At 35.9% G+C, this 17,790-nt stretch overlaps 1 protein-coding gene across 1 annotated transcript in view; it reads left to right on the top strand.

Moving 5' to 3' along the window:
• Positions 1–17,790, top strand: part of PTPRD (protein tyrosine phosphatase receptor type D) — a 329,742-nt gene that overhangs the window by 100,679 nt on the left and 211,273 nt on the right. The window contains exons 3-4 of the mRNA XM_050913754.1: positions 8,078–8,223; positions 12,436–12,577. Of these exons, the coding sequence (XP_050769711.1) occupies positions 8,078–8,223; positions 12,436–12,577 (288 nt within the window). The remainder of the gene's footprint in view (positions 1–8,077; positions 8,224–12,435; positions 12,578–17,790) is intronic.

Consider the following 17,790-nt stretch of genomic DNA (forward strand, 5'->3'; position numbering starts at 1 on the left):
TTCTTACCATCCTGTGCATTTACTGCATAGTGGGTACTTAATGCTACGCCTACATCTTTCAGTGCTCAGGTTAATCAGATACTAGAACCAAGCATCCTGATTCTCTTTTCTTAAACTAGCGTAAACCAGAATTCTTGTGTAGAAACAACTGAAGAGACACTGGAGTAAATAAGGGGAGAGTTGAAAACAAATGTGTAAAACTTTCATTTTTTGGAGTGATATTTAAAAGAAGATTAAAGTTTTTAGTGAAAGTAATGGGTGTGTAGCACTGACAGGTAAAGCTGTGTACGCAAACTGGGGGTTGAAGGCAAGAGGAGACAGGGGTGGGAGTATGTCTGGCTTCGGGAACCTTCTCCTTTGTTGTGAGCATTGAGGAGGCTGACTCCGATGGCTCATAAGCCCTGGCTTCTCAGTAGGCTTAGCGCGATAGTGCTCTGCCGAGGCAGTAGTTAATGGCTGGTCTCAGTTTTACAGTAAGTGTCCTAATAATTTGTCATGAAACCAGCTTAAATTATTACAAGGTTGCCTGCAACAGTTTTAATAGAAAAAGTACAGCAATAAATTCTTCAGCTTCATCCTACTTAGGGTATAAACGTATTGGTCTATAGTATTAATAAAAGGCTTTTTCACAGGTTTTTCACATGGGTTCTTCGTATTTGTGAAAGCCTTTTTCTTTCTCCCGATTATTATAAACTGTAAATGAGTATGGGAGTGTGTGGGGGGGTGATATCAGTTGGCAAATAAATGTTTGCTGCTGTGTTGGTTTGTATTCCTCCCATGTCCCTAGGGCTCAGATAATGTCTGTCTCTAAAAAAGCATACATAATCCACAACGAAATGAGCTAGTACCAAGGTTTGCACAGCCTAGAGGTACAAATTAGGAATGTGCTATTTTAACATTAGACCTTTTGGAAAATGTAACCTACCTGTTCTACCTGTAAGGCCTTACTTGTAAGTATGTAATTTGATTTCATATTTCCGGGAAGAATAAACCCAATGGTCAGCCTAGTAAACTGACACTGTGCCTTGCAGAAAATTTTAAAACATAAAGATGGGGTTGACTTTTAGTATTTTCCTTGAGAGATCAGGAAGTGATAATCTTTTTTTAAGCCACTTACTGAATTTGTAGGGTGAATATGCTCTGGCTGAGTGAAGGCTGGGGAACTGGAGATGACTGCTAAATTGGAAAAAAAAAACAACCCCCCCAAAAACCCCACACATTTTTTGACATAACTGTTTCTTCTGAGTGCTTTTGTTTTTAGAAGAGTACAAGTAGCAGAAGGAGGGTGGGGAGATAAACATTTTGATTATATTATAAAGATTTTATGAACATTGTTATAGGGGTTGGTTTTTAAAGAGGATGTTGTGACGCCTGTAAAGTGAAATAGCTTAGTTTTGGGAAACCTGTGTTTGTACCTGCAAATAATTTTTGTGAACCAAATGAATCAAGGTCTTCAGCTGAAATTAGTTGACATAGCTGGATTGCATTTAGTAGTTCCAAGATGAAAAACTGGTAATTTTAATTCACAGGATAATAAAACTATTCATCTGCTCAGAGTATGACGGCATTTGAAGATTGCATTGTTGCTATTCTTCTTGCTGAAGGATGTAAGGATGATGCAGTTTTAAGATGTTTACGGTGAGGAACAGGAAAATTTCACTAGCTTGTGACTGACAGACAAGAGCCTTTAGGAACATACCAGTTGGTAACTGGGGTTTCATTATGCAGATTTCATGAATACAAATTGTCGCTCGTCCTTATAGAAATAAAAAGCTAATTAACTTTCTTACATAGCCAATTTGCAGGTCCACTGTAAGTGCAGGTTAGAATTAAGGCAAAACAATTGCTTATAACAATGATCAGTCTAACTGATGTCACAAATTATGATTAATGAGTAAATTAGGAATGAGTGCTGTAAATGAGTGTGCTTTGAAAAGTCTTTTTAATAAATACATGAGCACAAAAAGCTTTTCTGTTAAATATTATATATATATATATATATGAGGTTTTTTAGTATATTAACTCCTAGAGGAATTGCGAAAAGAATAACAACTCATGTATCCATACAATATCAGGCTGAGATTACATGCAACGTTTGCCTGTTTGTTCATTTTTACCAGGACAGGAGCCTTCACAATTATTGAATGTGAACCAGTTTATGGCCTGTTTACTTAGAATATATAGCAGTTCCTGATAAGTCAGTGGGACACAGTGAATATTGCAAAGTGGGATGTGGGATGAATATAGGGTATTTTCTATTATTCTTTCTTTTTTTTTTTTTTCTCCTTTTTTTTTTAACCCTGTGTAGGAATTTTCTGAGTGTATAATTTGGCATGGGAAGAATGACTTCAGAATTTATAACTAGGAATAAGTCCAGTCACATACCCCACTGAAACTTGATGTCATTGGACCAGTAATACATAGGGGCTCTACACTAAGTGACAGTGATTCTTGTGATGGTGTGTGTTTAGTATCCCAAAGTGCATGGGCACCTGCCAGATCACATTGTTTACTCTGCACTCAACCTGCATTTCTGAGTGTCAGATGAAAAGGTTCCATGGGAACAGTTGGGACAGTGTCATCTTCCAGCTTTTACTGCTACAAAACAAGTCTTTGCAACCAAAAAGTTACTGTAATTTTTCAGGAGTCTCCTGAAACATCAGTATATGTTAATTTACAAGTAAATGGGGCATTTGAAAGAAGCATCTTAGTATGTTTAATTTTTTCTGATGTCTTTGTTACTTTATTCACACTTGCTATGAATGCTGACAAAGGATATGATAGGATATGATTTTTGGAGATTTTTATTCTGATTTCAGAAACTTTTTTCATATTTCAAGCATATGATAAAATTTAATCATAAGTTTAATTATGGTATATTAGGAACTTCCATACACCCCAAATAGAGGGTCTAGAAACAGAAATACATTAAGGTCTGCATTCTCTATGTATCTTGTCCACAGTAGGTCCGCATGCTGAGCTTGCTATACTTGGGCTGCAGACATCCCATTAGCTTTTACTTTTACCGTTAAAGAAAGTGAAGTCTTATCCTCATATTAATCTCTTAATTAGAGGAGCTATGTCCATAAAAATGTCTCTACACAAGAATAGCTCGCAGTAGCTGTGGAAAGAAGGGGGCTGAACTACTAATTTCAAAAACGTTTTGTCAGACATCTTATTTGAGTGCAGAGGAAAAGTATTACATGTCCTCAAAGCACAGCACAGAGTATAGAACAGCAAAATTAAAACAGTTAGATAATTCCATAACATGATGAAATGCGAATTAGTTAATTCCATTCACTACTTCAGAATTGTACTTCAACTTACAAAAGACAATGTGGAAGTGCAAAAGAGAAGAGATGTCTTATGCTCATCCAAAGCTATGAAAACGTTCCAATCCAAGTGAGTTATTTTAGTGTCATGTTATAAATATGTTTTATGGAGCCTCAATATGCAAAAAAGGACAGCTTCTTTCTGGATAGTGGTAAATTATCTCTATTTCAGAAGTTCCTGTGCCTCCTGTGGCGACAGCTTGACTGCTTGTTAAAGCAGCAGCCTAACTTCTACAGCTTTAAACTCCTTAAAACAAACAAATTAAAGCTCAGTATATTTAAGGTGAGCTAGCAATAAATTAAATTTTCCTTCATATATTAGAGTGCAATTTGCAGTAGTTCAGTCATTGTCACTTGACCTTCTCAGGAGTCCCAGCAAAAAGTGCATAACAGGCAGCAGAGGGTGGGAACCCTCTAGGCCTTGGATGACAAAGCTTGTGGTTCTCTCCATAAGTCCAAGTTATGGAAATCTTCTACTGTAAAATTTTTTCCTTTACAAGGTATCAACATTCAGTATCAGCACAAATATCTGAGTAGGCACTGGTAGATAAGCCGAAACAAACAAAACTTGTGTTGTTTACATTTAATAGCCAATATTGCTGCAATTTTGATGATGCCCACAGGAGACTTCAAGTCCAGAAATATGAGGTGCTGATTTTAACTGAATTTTACTTTTGTTATTTTAATTACACTTCTGTTATTTTAATTGCAGCTTTATTGAAATGTGACCAAGTAGAGTTTCAAAAGTGCTGAAAGGCTGTGATATCATAGTTGGTAACCTATTACATCTGATTTTTTGGGCAGATTTAATTGCACTGGAAGGTTCCAATGTAGATTGTTGCTGTGCTTAATGAAGTGTGCTGCAGAGAGTTTTTGTTGGACTCTGCACTGCTGTTGTTAAGGGAGATTGAAAATAGTTGTCAATTCTCAATCAAAATTGCCCTTATGTTAATAAGCACAACTGTGTGTGCAGTGTAATTGTGCTTGCTATCAGAGTGCCTAGCACCTTAGGTCAGAATCAATGTCAAGAAACTGACAACATTAATTGTGGAGATAATTTGTATCAAACTTCAATTAACAACCTTTATAAAGATAAAGGCAACAAATACTACTTTTCATTTTTGGTTCTGTTAGGTTATGATTTCACATACCCTTACACTGATGATGGTCACTTTGTATGTAATGAGATAAACATGTTGATTGGATAATGAAAAGATGGATTGCATAATACCTATCTCTCTCCGTGGCTGGCTGGCTGCTATCACCATAGGCTGAGCATCTCTTGACCATAAATGAGTTTATCCTCACAACACCTATTAAACATGAAGACATTATTATCCTTCTGGTGCAGTTGCTGAGCCTGAAGCGGGGAATTTAACTGGTTTGCCAAATTAAATTTAATTTTTTGAATTTAAAGATGAACTGCTGAAAACAGCCATTGTATGCATTAAAATGTCTGAAGTGTACAGGATTACTATAAGTTTCCTGTTTCAGATAAAATTATCTATGTTCTAATAAAAGTTTACCTTTTCTGATACCGTATGATACCTCAAAGATGACTGTCTTACTTTCAAGATTAGGCAGTGGAGAAGAGTTGTGGCAATGATTTTTTACAGGAATTACTTACTTATGCAAAAGGAAGCTTTGACCAGCCACATACCTTTTTTTTTAGCTAGATTCTGGTCTAAGTGAAACACAAACATCATCACAGTTCCCTTCTAGAGTAGAATGTGAAGCTTTTTTATTGATGTAGATAGTATCAGTCTTTACGTACAATAATGTGGTCTTTACATACAACCTTAAAACCTTGTTTTTCTTGAAAAATGTCTACAAATAGGAAATTGCATCATTACGTAACAACTGCACTTGTCTTTTGCCTCTAATGCATCGTATCAAGTGTTGTTAGTTAACAAACAACAGCTTTACTAAGTGTTGGTCCAGCAAAAATTCACATAGGACTGGAAAAATACTGTTCTTCTTCAGGTACCTACCAAAGCCACGGTATTCAGCCCTATTTCTGCAACTCCACTATGTAGATACAGCTCTGCAGAAGCTAGTAAGCAATTTTCCTAAGGAGTCATGGCAGTTATAGTCCTTTACCAGGTTTGGCCCAGTCCTAGATGAAGAAGTCTTGAGAAGGAGGGAAGAGATTCCCCTTTATTTATCTTCTTTTAATTATTTTTATGATTAATACAATATATTGCATATTAGTAAAAGCATGCCAACCATAGATATCATCGTGACTGGCAGTGGCATAAAACCTAATAGTAGAATATGGTAGGGTGGGTTGGTTGGTTGGTTAGTTGTTTGGTTTTTTTTTTTACAGAGCTAATTTAACATAGTTCAACATGGTCTTTGCTTATAATTTTTCATTGCTTTTGTTTTGTTTGTTCTTTAAAAATCTGCAGTTCTCCGGGTCCCAAGATAGTTAAGGAAGTGTTGCAGGAATGAATGCACAGCATGGCTCTTAAATTGAGTTGCTTTCCCTCCTTGACCCTTGTAATGCATGGCAAAATTGGCAAATTTTCCAAAACAATTTCCGTTGTCTCTAAGGGAGTAAGTTACTTTATTGATGTTGAAGTTATCAGTTGGGCAGTCACTGAATGTATGAGTGAGGCATGAATTTAGAATTTAAAAGCTGCCTATGCCTATGAGCTATTATACATAGTTACTCTGTGCTGATGGACTTGCCCACGCAGTGTTTTTCTTTCGTTGGTTTGAGGTTCAACACTGAATTCACAAAATGTCAAAAAGAATAAAAAGAGAACGGCAGCGCATCATTTTTCACTTGATGGCACACAATCACAACTTGTGTCACAGAATATCAGCATATCAGATTCAGTCATGTCTCTTTACATATCAGAGTGCTCAGTTAATATATGCATAGAAAAGGATTCAAAGCTAGCAGTTTTGGTGAAACCCAGATGCTCTTCATCAGAATACATTTCTGTCTTTTCTGTGGTCCAGGCATAAAGCCTGTGACTTGGGAAAGGATTTTAGTTTCTTTGCTCTGTTTTATTTGTCATGGTTTCGGCAATTTTTTGACGTCAGAGCAGTTCTTTTGTAAGTTCCCCGTGGCAGCAGTGGCACACTATTTTGCTGTGCTCAGATGCGCTGTTGCATTTGGTTTCAGGTACATCACCAGGCAAAATTAGCACAGCAGATAGTTCAAGGACCCCTGAGCATTCTGAAAAGTTGAGCAATAACAATTTTGCCTGACATCTCTATTAAAGAAAAAAGCATGCAGATTTTCAGAAGCATTATATTTTTACTGCATTTTTTGAAAATTGTCTTTGTTACTGGTACGTTACATATTAGGGGTAGGGTAAAAAAGACTCATTTCGTAAACTTAGGACAATCTGCATACTCTCATTTAATGTAGCAACATAACAACAACATACTGAGTTTGTTTTATAATAATGGCCATATCATATTTTCTTGGCATTTTACATTATTACAGGATTTCTTGCAGTGTTACATACATGCATACTTGTAGTCTGCTGGGTTTCTGACATTTAAATAAACATGTTGACAAGAAGTATTGCCTGTGGAAAGACCAGTTCAGCAGAATAAGGGGTTAAACATCAGAAGTGAAGAGCAGCAACTTAGAAATGAAAACTAGTACAGTACAGGTACTTAACTGTCAGAACTAAGAGAGGAAAGTGAAGAAGAGTGAAGAAGTTGAGAACAGAAAGGAGCTGACTGCTGAAAGTTGAAGTTGAGAGCAAAAATGAATTGCAACAGCTACTATAGAGCAACTACATATAACAACTTAAAACTGAGAAAGACTATATAGCAAAGACCTGGATTTTTTATAATTTATTAGCCCTAAATATTCACTTCATATCATTCAAATCAGCATCTTAAAGTGTATTGGATCTCTAAAAATTTCTCAGCTAAGAAAGAGAATGATGTAAATATTTACAGGAACTCTTCAACATTTCCGTACTGTGGTTAGATGTAATCTCATGGATTTTTATATTAAATCTTTAGAAGTCATGTCTTGTGTTGGTGTAAGTTCAAAAGTTTTGTTTCACCACAAGGCTGATAAATTAATTTTAATTCTGTTGTAACAGAAATAGAAGGAAAGAGAACAATTAACTAAAATGCCTTTTCCTCCTTTAAAATGATTTCTTCAGTTCTCTCTCCTCTCCTGTTGTTGCAATAATTGGATCTTTTTCCACTTCTTTCTGACAGAGTAGAATAATTTGCGAGTGAACAGGAGCTATACGTGAAACTGTGCCCAAGCATAAATCTCTCTTCTGTTATCGTTCTTTCTGCGTGGACTCTTAATACATAGTCATTTACCTCCACCACTGCAAACTTACAAATACTTTCTCCTAAATGTCACTGATTTTAATAGCTCAAAGGTGGGAATCCTGTTTTCATGACATCCTGTGATCATAACATCAAGTCATGAATCATGGTCTTATTCCAACTGATTGATGAGCTCATTTTGCAACAGAGGACAAATTGGATTTTTTATTTATAATGGTGATAAAATATACTGTGTGATCTTGCTATTCTGATGCTATCAGATTTCTGTTTTAATATAAATTTCACTAGTAACATCTGTAAGTGATTTCCTGACCTTTTAGTTATTTTTTTAATGCTTTCTGTTGCAGGTGAATAGTGTCACTGGAGAAACAAAACATTTCCTTCTTTTTTCATTTTGAAATCTTGACATGGCTTATTTTTTATGTTTACTACTTAGATTAATTTTGTTACTTTTTTGTTTGTTTCAGCACCACCAAAGTTTACAAGAACTCCTGTTGACCAGACAGGAGTTTCTGGAGGAGTCGCCTCATTCATCTGTCAAGCCACAGGAGATCCAAGACCTAAAATTGTCTGGAACAAAAAGGGAAAGAAAGTCAGCAATCAGAGATTTGAGGTATTAGGTCCATTGTTCTGTTCCTCTGAAAAACATTAATTCCAACCTCGCTTCTAATCCCAATATGTGTGCTTTATTATCAGTGATTAAACAAAATAGCTATGACTATCGGGGATAATTTAGTAGGAGCAGTCTCGTGAAGTTTTTATTTTGCAAACTGGTGATGCATAGCACTGTTAAAGAGAAAACTGCTACTGCTGTTTTCTAAACTAGCATGATCTAACTGGGGAGCCTTGATGTGCTTCTGTTCAGCCTGCTATCTTTTCCACGAAGGAGATGGGGGAAAATTATTTGAGCAGTGGTTGCTGTCTCCAGAGAGCAAGCCACCTCCTTTTGTGACAGTGTGCATCGAACAGACCTAGGTTGCTACTGCTTCTGCTGCCACAATTGCTTACCACTGTTGCAGAGAGAGATGAAAGGGACATTGTAGTTCCTGCTGCTGAGGAGGAAATGTAAAACTTGTTTGCTCTTGATTCTTTTCTTAACAATAACCTAGGAAAAGGCTTTAGAGAAAGCTGTTTCCTCTCTCTCCACAACTTTCAGTTAAAGGAAACAGTGAAGATAATCTGTTCAAAGAATACTGGTTATTTGGGGGAAATAAGACAACAAATATTATTCCCTCTTTTAGTGTCAGGAACAATTAATATCAAATATGGATTGACCTTTAACATGAAGAAAAAACTCAGAAAATGGGAGAAGGCTTGTAGAATAGATACCAAAACTGGCACTAAGAGTGTATAATTTTCACTGTGTCTCTTCACTGTTTTCAATGTTAAATGAGAGACTTCTGCATTAAGAAAACAACTGTTTGGAAGATGACTAATTTGTATATAAAACAGACGTGACATGCATTTTATGAGTGAATGATCTAAGATATATGTATTAAAAGTTGACTGAATATTGAAGTCTTCTGTGTTAATTTTCAGTAGTATTTGGGAAGATTACTTGCCCTGGCTTTCAGGTTAGATTTACGTCAGCAGAAAAGAATTGCATTTTTTGTATAAACTAAGGGGGTTTTATTCCTTTTTTTTTAAATATTTAAAGGCATTGGAATTTCTTCATTAACCAATATAATTCTTTGCTTGTGTATTTACTACAATGTGAGAAATAAAAGCATGAATTTAAATGTGACCTCCTAGTGCCAAGAACTATTTGCACTTTGCAGAGCATATGCAGAGCTGTAATTGGCTAGAGGGATTAACATAGAAATTTTATCGTAAACTCTACATAATTTATCCCCTTCTGGTCACAAAATTTTCACTCGAGGTGAGTTCTAAACAGTGAAAGACTGGGCATGTACATGTTTACTCTGTTGATTCAGTTTTATTTTGCAATATGTCGTGGTTTATTTGCTTCATATATTGTTTTCTATGTACCTATGTACCTGTTTTTAGGGAGAATAAGCAAAAATAAAACAGTTTTATTTCTGTAAAACATATTTGAATGGAACTATAAAAAATAATTTTAAATGTTTTAAAAATTCCTTTACTAGACTGCTGAACAAGCTGTATAGCCAAGTAAGATGGAATGTAATTCAAAGAAATAGAAAACACTTACCAAATATTTTATAATTTTTATTATAACCACTAAGCAGAGTAGTTATAAAGTGTGCAGAGCACAACAATATTTTAAGCAGCTTTCCTTCCTGTCCAAAGTAAGGCCACTAATTCATGTTGTAGAATCTCTAAATAAGAACAGAACAGTAGAAATGAGATTCAAAAAAGACACATGGAACATTTGGGAAAGAAGAAACATCTGACATTGTCAACTGCACCAATAAGAGAATAATTAGTTGGGCTTCTTTTCCTCTTCTTTCACATTAATATTTTGTATATTTCTCTGAGTTTGATTATTTAGTAATACAAGACATGAAAATGTTTTTACCTGGCCACCTGTCTTCATAGTAATACAGTAATACAGTAAATACAGCTGGAAAGGACTTCAGTGGGCCATCTAATCCACATGATTTCCTAGGGGTGCTGGGGGTTACTTTTTTTTTTCCCCTCCAATGAACTTGGACAGCCTCCTACAGTATTTCATGAACCTTACCATGATTTTTTTTCTCATATGGAACCTGAACTTTTTGCTGGAACTTGATGTACACAGCAATTGTCTTATCTAGCAACGAGGGAAGAAATAGTTTATTCCCTCTCTCTTGACAGTGGCTTGTTTATATATTTGAAGATTATTATCGTTGAATGTGGAATGTTCTTGCTCACAGGCTAATTCTCACAGCTGAGTGAGAATAGTGGTGAGAGCTATACATTGTTTCTGAAATTAAAGGCTACAATAAGACCTTGTGGGACTTCACTATTAATCTTTCATCTTTTATTTGTATTGCAAGTATATACTATGAATGAATGTGATACAGGAGGATTCCTTTTTCTCCTCTTGCTTCAAATCAATTCAAATAATAAGAATTAGAAAAATTAAGTTACTAAGAAGTCTTTCTCAGAGGAACTTAAAAAGAAACAGAGAAGAGTGAAAAAAGTTCAAATATTTGCACCATTCTACCCTGTGGCATGAGGCTGGTTTTATTCAAAAATCCGTGCTTTTTAAAAAAAAAAATCTCATTCAGTAGATGAGGAGGAATTAACTATCTGTGATATGCAGGAAAGGGGAGAACTCATCACAGGAAAAGTAAATCCATTTTATGATACATATTTTGGAGACACCAGACTTGAAACAATCTCTGCAATATTTGCCCAACCCAGTCTGCTGCAGTTGTTTTTATTAGCCATCCAGCTGGGATTATTCAGCATTCAGATTTAAACAATAACAATTATTCTTTTTCAGTGTAATGACTGTGATTATTTCGATCCCATGCTTTCATTTTTTATCTAGAAATCATTAGTCTGTCTGCTTTAAGATTGTGAAATTTTCCTTTCCCTCATAAATGTTAATATATTAAGAATTCTAGTTACTCTTTTGTTTGTGCTAAGATCAGATGGAGATTTTGTGTTGTCTAGGTTTGTTTAGGATAATGTCTTTACTTAAAGAACAAGGAAAAGTAATACAGCCTGTGGGCTATCAAACCAATTTCTTCTCAGAAAAAAACAGGTTTTTATCTTATCTCCACTTAGACTTCTCCCACTGCTAAGAAGAAACCGAGCAATTCCTACAATGAAAATGGGAAGATAATGGCATATAACCATAGTTCCCAACCCTGTACTTTATTTCTGTCTTACTCGCAACAAGTATAGAGATCTAGCAGGTTACTTGTGTGTAAATAAGACGTACAGACACAAACATATGTGCAAATAGATATATATGTAAATTGTTTTGTGCGTATATATAGATTATGGCCAAATATTAATTATTTTGTAAAAAAACCCAGAAATTTGTGACTGTCCTTTCTTGATAAATGCCATTTACCTGATGGTACTACTAATATATATTATGGACAAATAATATTTTTGAAGAGTAGATTAAATAAATATTATTAGTTAATTATTAGGAAGACTTTTCCAATGCCTGGAGTGCTGCAGTACTCACCAATATCTAATGTGATTCTGGCTGCAGAAGGAAATAAGAGCCGTTCAATTAATTCTTTCTCATATGAAAATTAGTATTTCTTGTGTAAATACTGCAATTTAAAAACTAAATCTTAAAGTTTAGCCTTATTATTAGTCTCTTAACTGGTCACATGTTTTCTAATACATTATTGGATAAATTTACTTATGTTCTGTGGGTTAAATGCATAGCTAAACTGAGTAGTCCTATCTTGTTCAGAAGTTGCTGACCCTTTTTCACTTTGGAGCTAAATGAATGAGTGAACAGCACTCTGTGAGTAGAGTGGAAATATAGCCTGCGGCAATTAAAATGAATGTAACTGGCATTTGAAGGTAGAGTACTTAAGCTAAGAGAATAGAGAGAGATTGGTGGTGAATTTCAGGATAAAAGAGCATTAAGTTACAGAATCCTTTCTTACAGCCCTTGTTAGCTGGGGGGTTTTATGTTGTTTTTCATCCTGTCTTTTTTTGAAACTATCTTAGAGCGGCCATCAAATACTCACTGAACAGCAAAGTATGTTACGAGGCTTTGCCACTTAAGCATTTTCCCATCTGTGTGGAATTTGTCCTGGTATGTGTATTTGAAAAACGAACCTGGCTTTGATGACATGAATATCAGCAAGTCACTGTTCATGAACAGGTTAACTGAGGGATAGGCGTTTGTAACAACATCTGTGACAGCTTTTGTTTCCTTCTATAGGTAATAGAGTTTGATGATGGATCTGGATCAGTTCTCAGAATACAACCACTGCGCACACCACGAGATGAAGCTATTTATGAATGTGTGGCTTCCAATAGTGTTGGCGAAATAAGTGTGTCCACGAGACTCACTGTTTTACGTGGTAAGTTCTTTCTAAATATAACTAATTTACTTCATAGAGCTGAAAGTGCTATGTTGTTGTAAAACAGAGGTTTCTCTCCAGGAAAGTTAAGTACAGTTCTTTTCAAATGGGCATTATCATAGTCCTGATGCTGTTAAATACAAAACTTTTTCATATAATACTTGAATATCGTGTTTCTGATTTTTGACCATCAAATGATAATGTGAGTATACGGGGTATGACAGATTAGAGTGAAGAAAAGAAGTAAGAAACAAGTGAAACAGGAGTGCTGTGCACAACAGGTTATTATATCAATTATTAATCCAAAAACAATGCTTTATGAATGCATTTGATTTTAATTTTAGTAAATATAAAGCTAAGCTGCCCTGGGTACCTTAGCTTTATGTGATCAGCATTTATACAGAAATTTGCCCAATTAACAGTGACCTTGGAAAAGTTGCATAAATGGTTTTTAGATGAGGTTAAGCTACTACAAGATTTTCCCCCCAACATATAACACATAAAAAAGGAGAGGACTTCTTCCATTTCAAATATACATCACCTGAATTGTATTCTTACTTCGGCAAGAAGTTTTTGAAGACAGCAAAGGAAAAAATCCATTTTTTCAACTATCCTTCAGGAGTGAGGATATGAATGTACTGCCAAGTCTACTGTCCAGATAATACTCAGAGGAGTAAATACTAGTAGTCAAATGACCTGAATGTTTCATTCTGTCACCTGGAGATGAATGGAAACTGGATTTGGAGACACTTCATGAAATATCACACTCTTCAGTTTGCAGGGTTGCTTTTATGACTGAAGATTACTGTCTTGTATTGTGATATTACATGGCATTACTTGACTTGCAGGATTAACTGCTAGGGGCCTGTTTATAGGAATTGAAGATGATTAGTCAGCTTTACAGAATTTAGAAGAAAATTTGTAAAATGTATGATTTAAATAATTTTTTTTTTATCCTTTTAACCCAGCAAGTGTAGGGTGACAGAGGTGTCTTTTCTTTTCTTTTTCTCTGAAGTTGGATTTTTATTCAAAAAAAGAAAAATAAAAGATTTCTTTCCGTACTTTCATTAGCTATTTTAGTCAGTACAGACAGTTCTGGCATTACTGTTGGAGTCAACTAACAACACTATGTACATATATAACAAATAATAACACTAGGTACGTATATATTGTTTTCTTAGAGGTAGTCTGGTGTAAGCAAGCCTTTTTCATATTTAAAGTTCTTATCTCTAATGCCGTGATTGTTCCTTCTGTTATCTTTTAAAAATTCTTCCCAGTCTAGCCAATGAAAATGGGAAGATTGATAGTTAGGTTCATGTTTTAACAGCACCATGGACCTGTTCTTGACTCCCTAAGATAGGGTTTTCCCTTTATTAACTGATAGAAGCACTTTTTGTGCACAGCTTCCATGTTGTTGAAAATGAACATAAAATGACATTTTCATACTGCATTAGAAGTTTTGTAAATTAAAGGGAGATGGGAAAAGAGAGGAGGGGAAAAAAAAGCAAAAAACTGTGAAAACTCAGGTGGAAGAAGTATTCTTTGGCTTCAGAGTTTCTTGAAATGTATTTGCAAGACTCTCTGGTCTTGAAATGTGCATGCATGTGTTTTGAAAGATACTGTTCTAAACGAACTAAAGTTCTGATTTGGGGGTTTGTAGAGAAGAAGCAACAGCCTTCATCTCTCTACCAATGGCCGCAGTGGTTGAAAAAGGCAGAAGAGTTGTCTGAGAGTCAAAACTGACTGACTGTAAAATGTGATCTGTTTCTTTGCTTGTCCTATTGATTATTTAATCAATTTTTTGTAAGGCATATGTGGCTCTTCTGCCTATTTCTTACTCAAATAGCTCAATACTACTTCAGACAACACTAGCATCAGATCCTGTTTTAAAAACCATGCATAATGATATGCATATGCAAATGCCTGATAAACAAATGCCTGATGAACAAAAAATGTACGTTATTAGTTATGAAGTTAAAATTTAAACCCATTTAGATTTTAATTTTTAATTAAAAATCTATTATCTAATTAAAAAAAAAAGAAATATGAAAGATTGTGTGTTGTTTCCAGCCATAATACATATGGCTTTTGCAACTGCTGGAATATACTTTGGCCCCAGGAACAGATTTATGGATTTAATCTGAAACTAGGAACATATAAGAACTCATGAATATACTGGGACTGTAGATTTAGATAAAGGGGTAACATCACAGAAAGCAAGGACCATGCAGAGTAACGGGCCATTGTAAGGAAATTTTGGCAGGGTTAAAATTTTGAAGTGCTACAAGTACAACGACTTGCTATATTGCTTTCCAAGACAAAGGATAGTTCAGCACTAAGGGCATTAGGCTGGAAGATAAGTAATTCTGTTTGTCCTGGTTTTGGCTGGGACAGAGTTAACTTTGTTTTTAGTAGCTGGTACAGTGCTGTGTTTTGGATTTAGTGTGAGAATGATGTTGATAACACTCTGATGTTTTAGTTGTTGCTAAGTAGCGCTTATCTTAAGCCAAGGACTTTTCAGTTTCCCGTGCTCTGCCAGCAAGCAGGTGTGCAAGAAGCTGGGAGGGAGCATAGCCAGGGCAGCTGGCCTGAACTAGCCAAAGGGGTATTCCATACCATGGAACGTCATGCCCAGTATATAAACAGGGGGGAGTTGGCCGGGAGGCACAGATCGTGGCTCGGGAACTAACTGGGCATCGGTCAGCGGGTGGTGAGCAATTGCATTGTGCATCACTGTTTTTTTCCTTCCCCCCCTTCCTTTTTTTGTTGCATTCCTTTTCATTACTATTATTATTATATTTCATTATTACTATTGTTAGTATTATATTTTACTTTAGTTATTAAACTGTTCTTATCCCAACCCACGAGTTTTACTTTTTTTTCCCTTTGCTTTCCTCCTCCTCACCCCACTGGGAGGGGGAGGGGGAAACGGCTGCGTGGTGCTTAGTTGCTGACTGGGGTTAAACCACGACACTGTTATAAGCTTCTGCTTTGCAAACTTACACAAATCTTCATCTTGTACAGTCTGCAATAGTAGCCTAGTGGAAAACACTCCATCTGATTATGCCTTTGTGGGAAAGAGTGTCTCTGTGCCTCACATAGCTGCTGTAGGAATAAATATATATCATAGATGTGCACAGGAATTAACAGACATAATCAAATGCAAAACAAGAGTGGAGTTAGTTGAATCTGTGGTCCACTTAGGCTTTACTCATCCCTGGGGCATGTGTGTGACTCTGGATTGCAGAAGATACACACATAACTTTCATATGTGTTCTTCAAGTCTTTCCATAATGGTGCTATCACAGACCCAACTTGGCATTTGTACCGCTTGCAAGAGGGCACCCTGGGGAGGAAGTCAGGGTTTACCCACAATTCAACCCACAAGTATTGCAACCCTAATATGAGACGTTGGTGAAATCTGGATATTCCCAGGAGTTGAAGTATCTACCTATATTCATTTTTGTTTGTTTGTTTGTTTGTTTCACTAAATCCAGTTTAACTGCTACAAATCATTTGTGCAGCACAGAACGGCAACATTTTTGCCATTATGTCCATATTTTTAGAGCCAAACTTGTCAGTTTTTCTATCTGTGTCGGTATAGAGTAACAGTAGTTCTATGCACTACAGGTTTTACCCTGTTTTGTTAGGTTCTTACACTATGACCAATCTGTAGTACTTGAGCCTCTAAGAACTACGAATATAAATGAAGTCTTTAGCTTCTGGGTGTTGAAACTTCACAGTGTGAGAAGGAAAAAGGGCAGAAAAGGCAGCTACAGATGATAACATTTCAAGGCCTTAGCAGGGACAAAGTATTAGGCCTTTTTTCTGTTACCAGAGTAAAACAGGAAACGTTCCAGGCTAAACTTTTACATGCTAGGCTGAATATTGTGACAGTCTGGACCAAGAGTGAATGTCTGAGATAAATGGAAACTGCTTTTGGTATTCTGTATATAAAGGAGGTGGTTGCTTTCCAGGACAGATTCACCCACGTGAAAATGCTGAATTTGAAGGGAAACAAGGCTTGTAAGGAGAAGTCTGGAAGTCTTCTTCCAGACAAGAGGAGTCGATGCTATTTATTTTGGAGCTCTCTGTTTTGAAAATTTGTGCTGAGAACCATGTGAGTGGAACAGTGCTTTGATTCGTTAATTCAAAATTCTCAGTGTTCAATAGGCAATGAAAGACAATTAAGTGTAGGATCTTCCCATACTCTGCAGATATCAGAGGTGGAATAGCTTTCCTTTTATTGTCCATTCATTTCTTGTTAAAGCCTCCTAACTCCGTTTTTTGGTCTTGCAAATGGTGGATAACAGACATTTTTCATGGCTACAGAACAAGGATTCTGGCATCATATGCAAGAATACAAATTGTTCAGGAAGGAGGAAATGAGGTGCCTCCTTCTAGTAGAAAGCTCAGCAACAATTCCATGCCGTTAATTTTAAGGAATCCTGCTTTTCATTTTTTAAGTGATTTTTTGATTATTATTCCTTGATAAAGTTCTGCCAAGAGTATAAGGACCTCAAGAAACTTAGCTTCAAGTACCTCCTGAGAGGTATATGATTGCCGCACAGAAGAGTGTAGTTTTTAAGCAAGCATGGAGAAGGTCCAGTAGAGCAGAATACCCAAGTACATTCTACTATCACTGCTATTTGCTTTGTTTTCTTTACTGTCTGGGAAGTAAAGAGAGAGACTACACAGGGCACTTAAGCAGAAGGCAGTTTGTTTTCTTAGCCCACAATTTTCTCTATTGTTGATCGTAGTGTGCATTATGAAAATATTGACATATAGTATCTTTGTAGCATGGGCACTGTATAGGGATGGAAGAATTAAAGTAAAATTTCTATGGGAAGTGCCTCGGGCAGTTATTCCTTTTTATGCTTTTTAGAAACTGTTTGATTTAATGTCAAACAGTCATTGCTGCATAAAATAAAAAGTAAAATATTTACTGAACAGTGTTTCCCTGTCCATTGATACACACAGAGACAGAGATTGAGATAATTGAGAGAGATGATTTTTATTAGACTCTCGGAAGTGCGGAGCATTTCCACACTGTTTAAAAAAAAACCAAAACAAAAAAAACAAACCAGAGATGATGAATCCAAGGTGCTACATTTTTGGCTTCTGCTGCTAGCAATAGATTCAATGATAATAGAAGCTCATTTCTGTATTTTCACTGTACCCAGTAGTACTGAAATGAGAAGGAACTATTTTGA

This window comes from Gymnogyps californianus, chromosome Z (assembly GCF_018139145.2).
Source record: "Gymnogyps californianus isolate 813 chromosome Z, ASM1813914v2, whole genome shotgun sequence".
NCBI classification, from domain to species: Eukaryota; Metazoa; Chordata; class Aves; order Accipitriformes; family Cathartidae; genus Gymnogyps; species Gymnogyps californianus.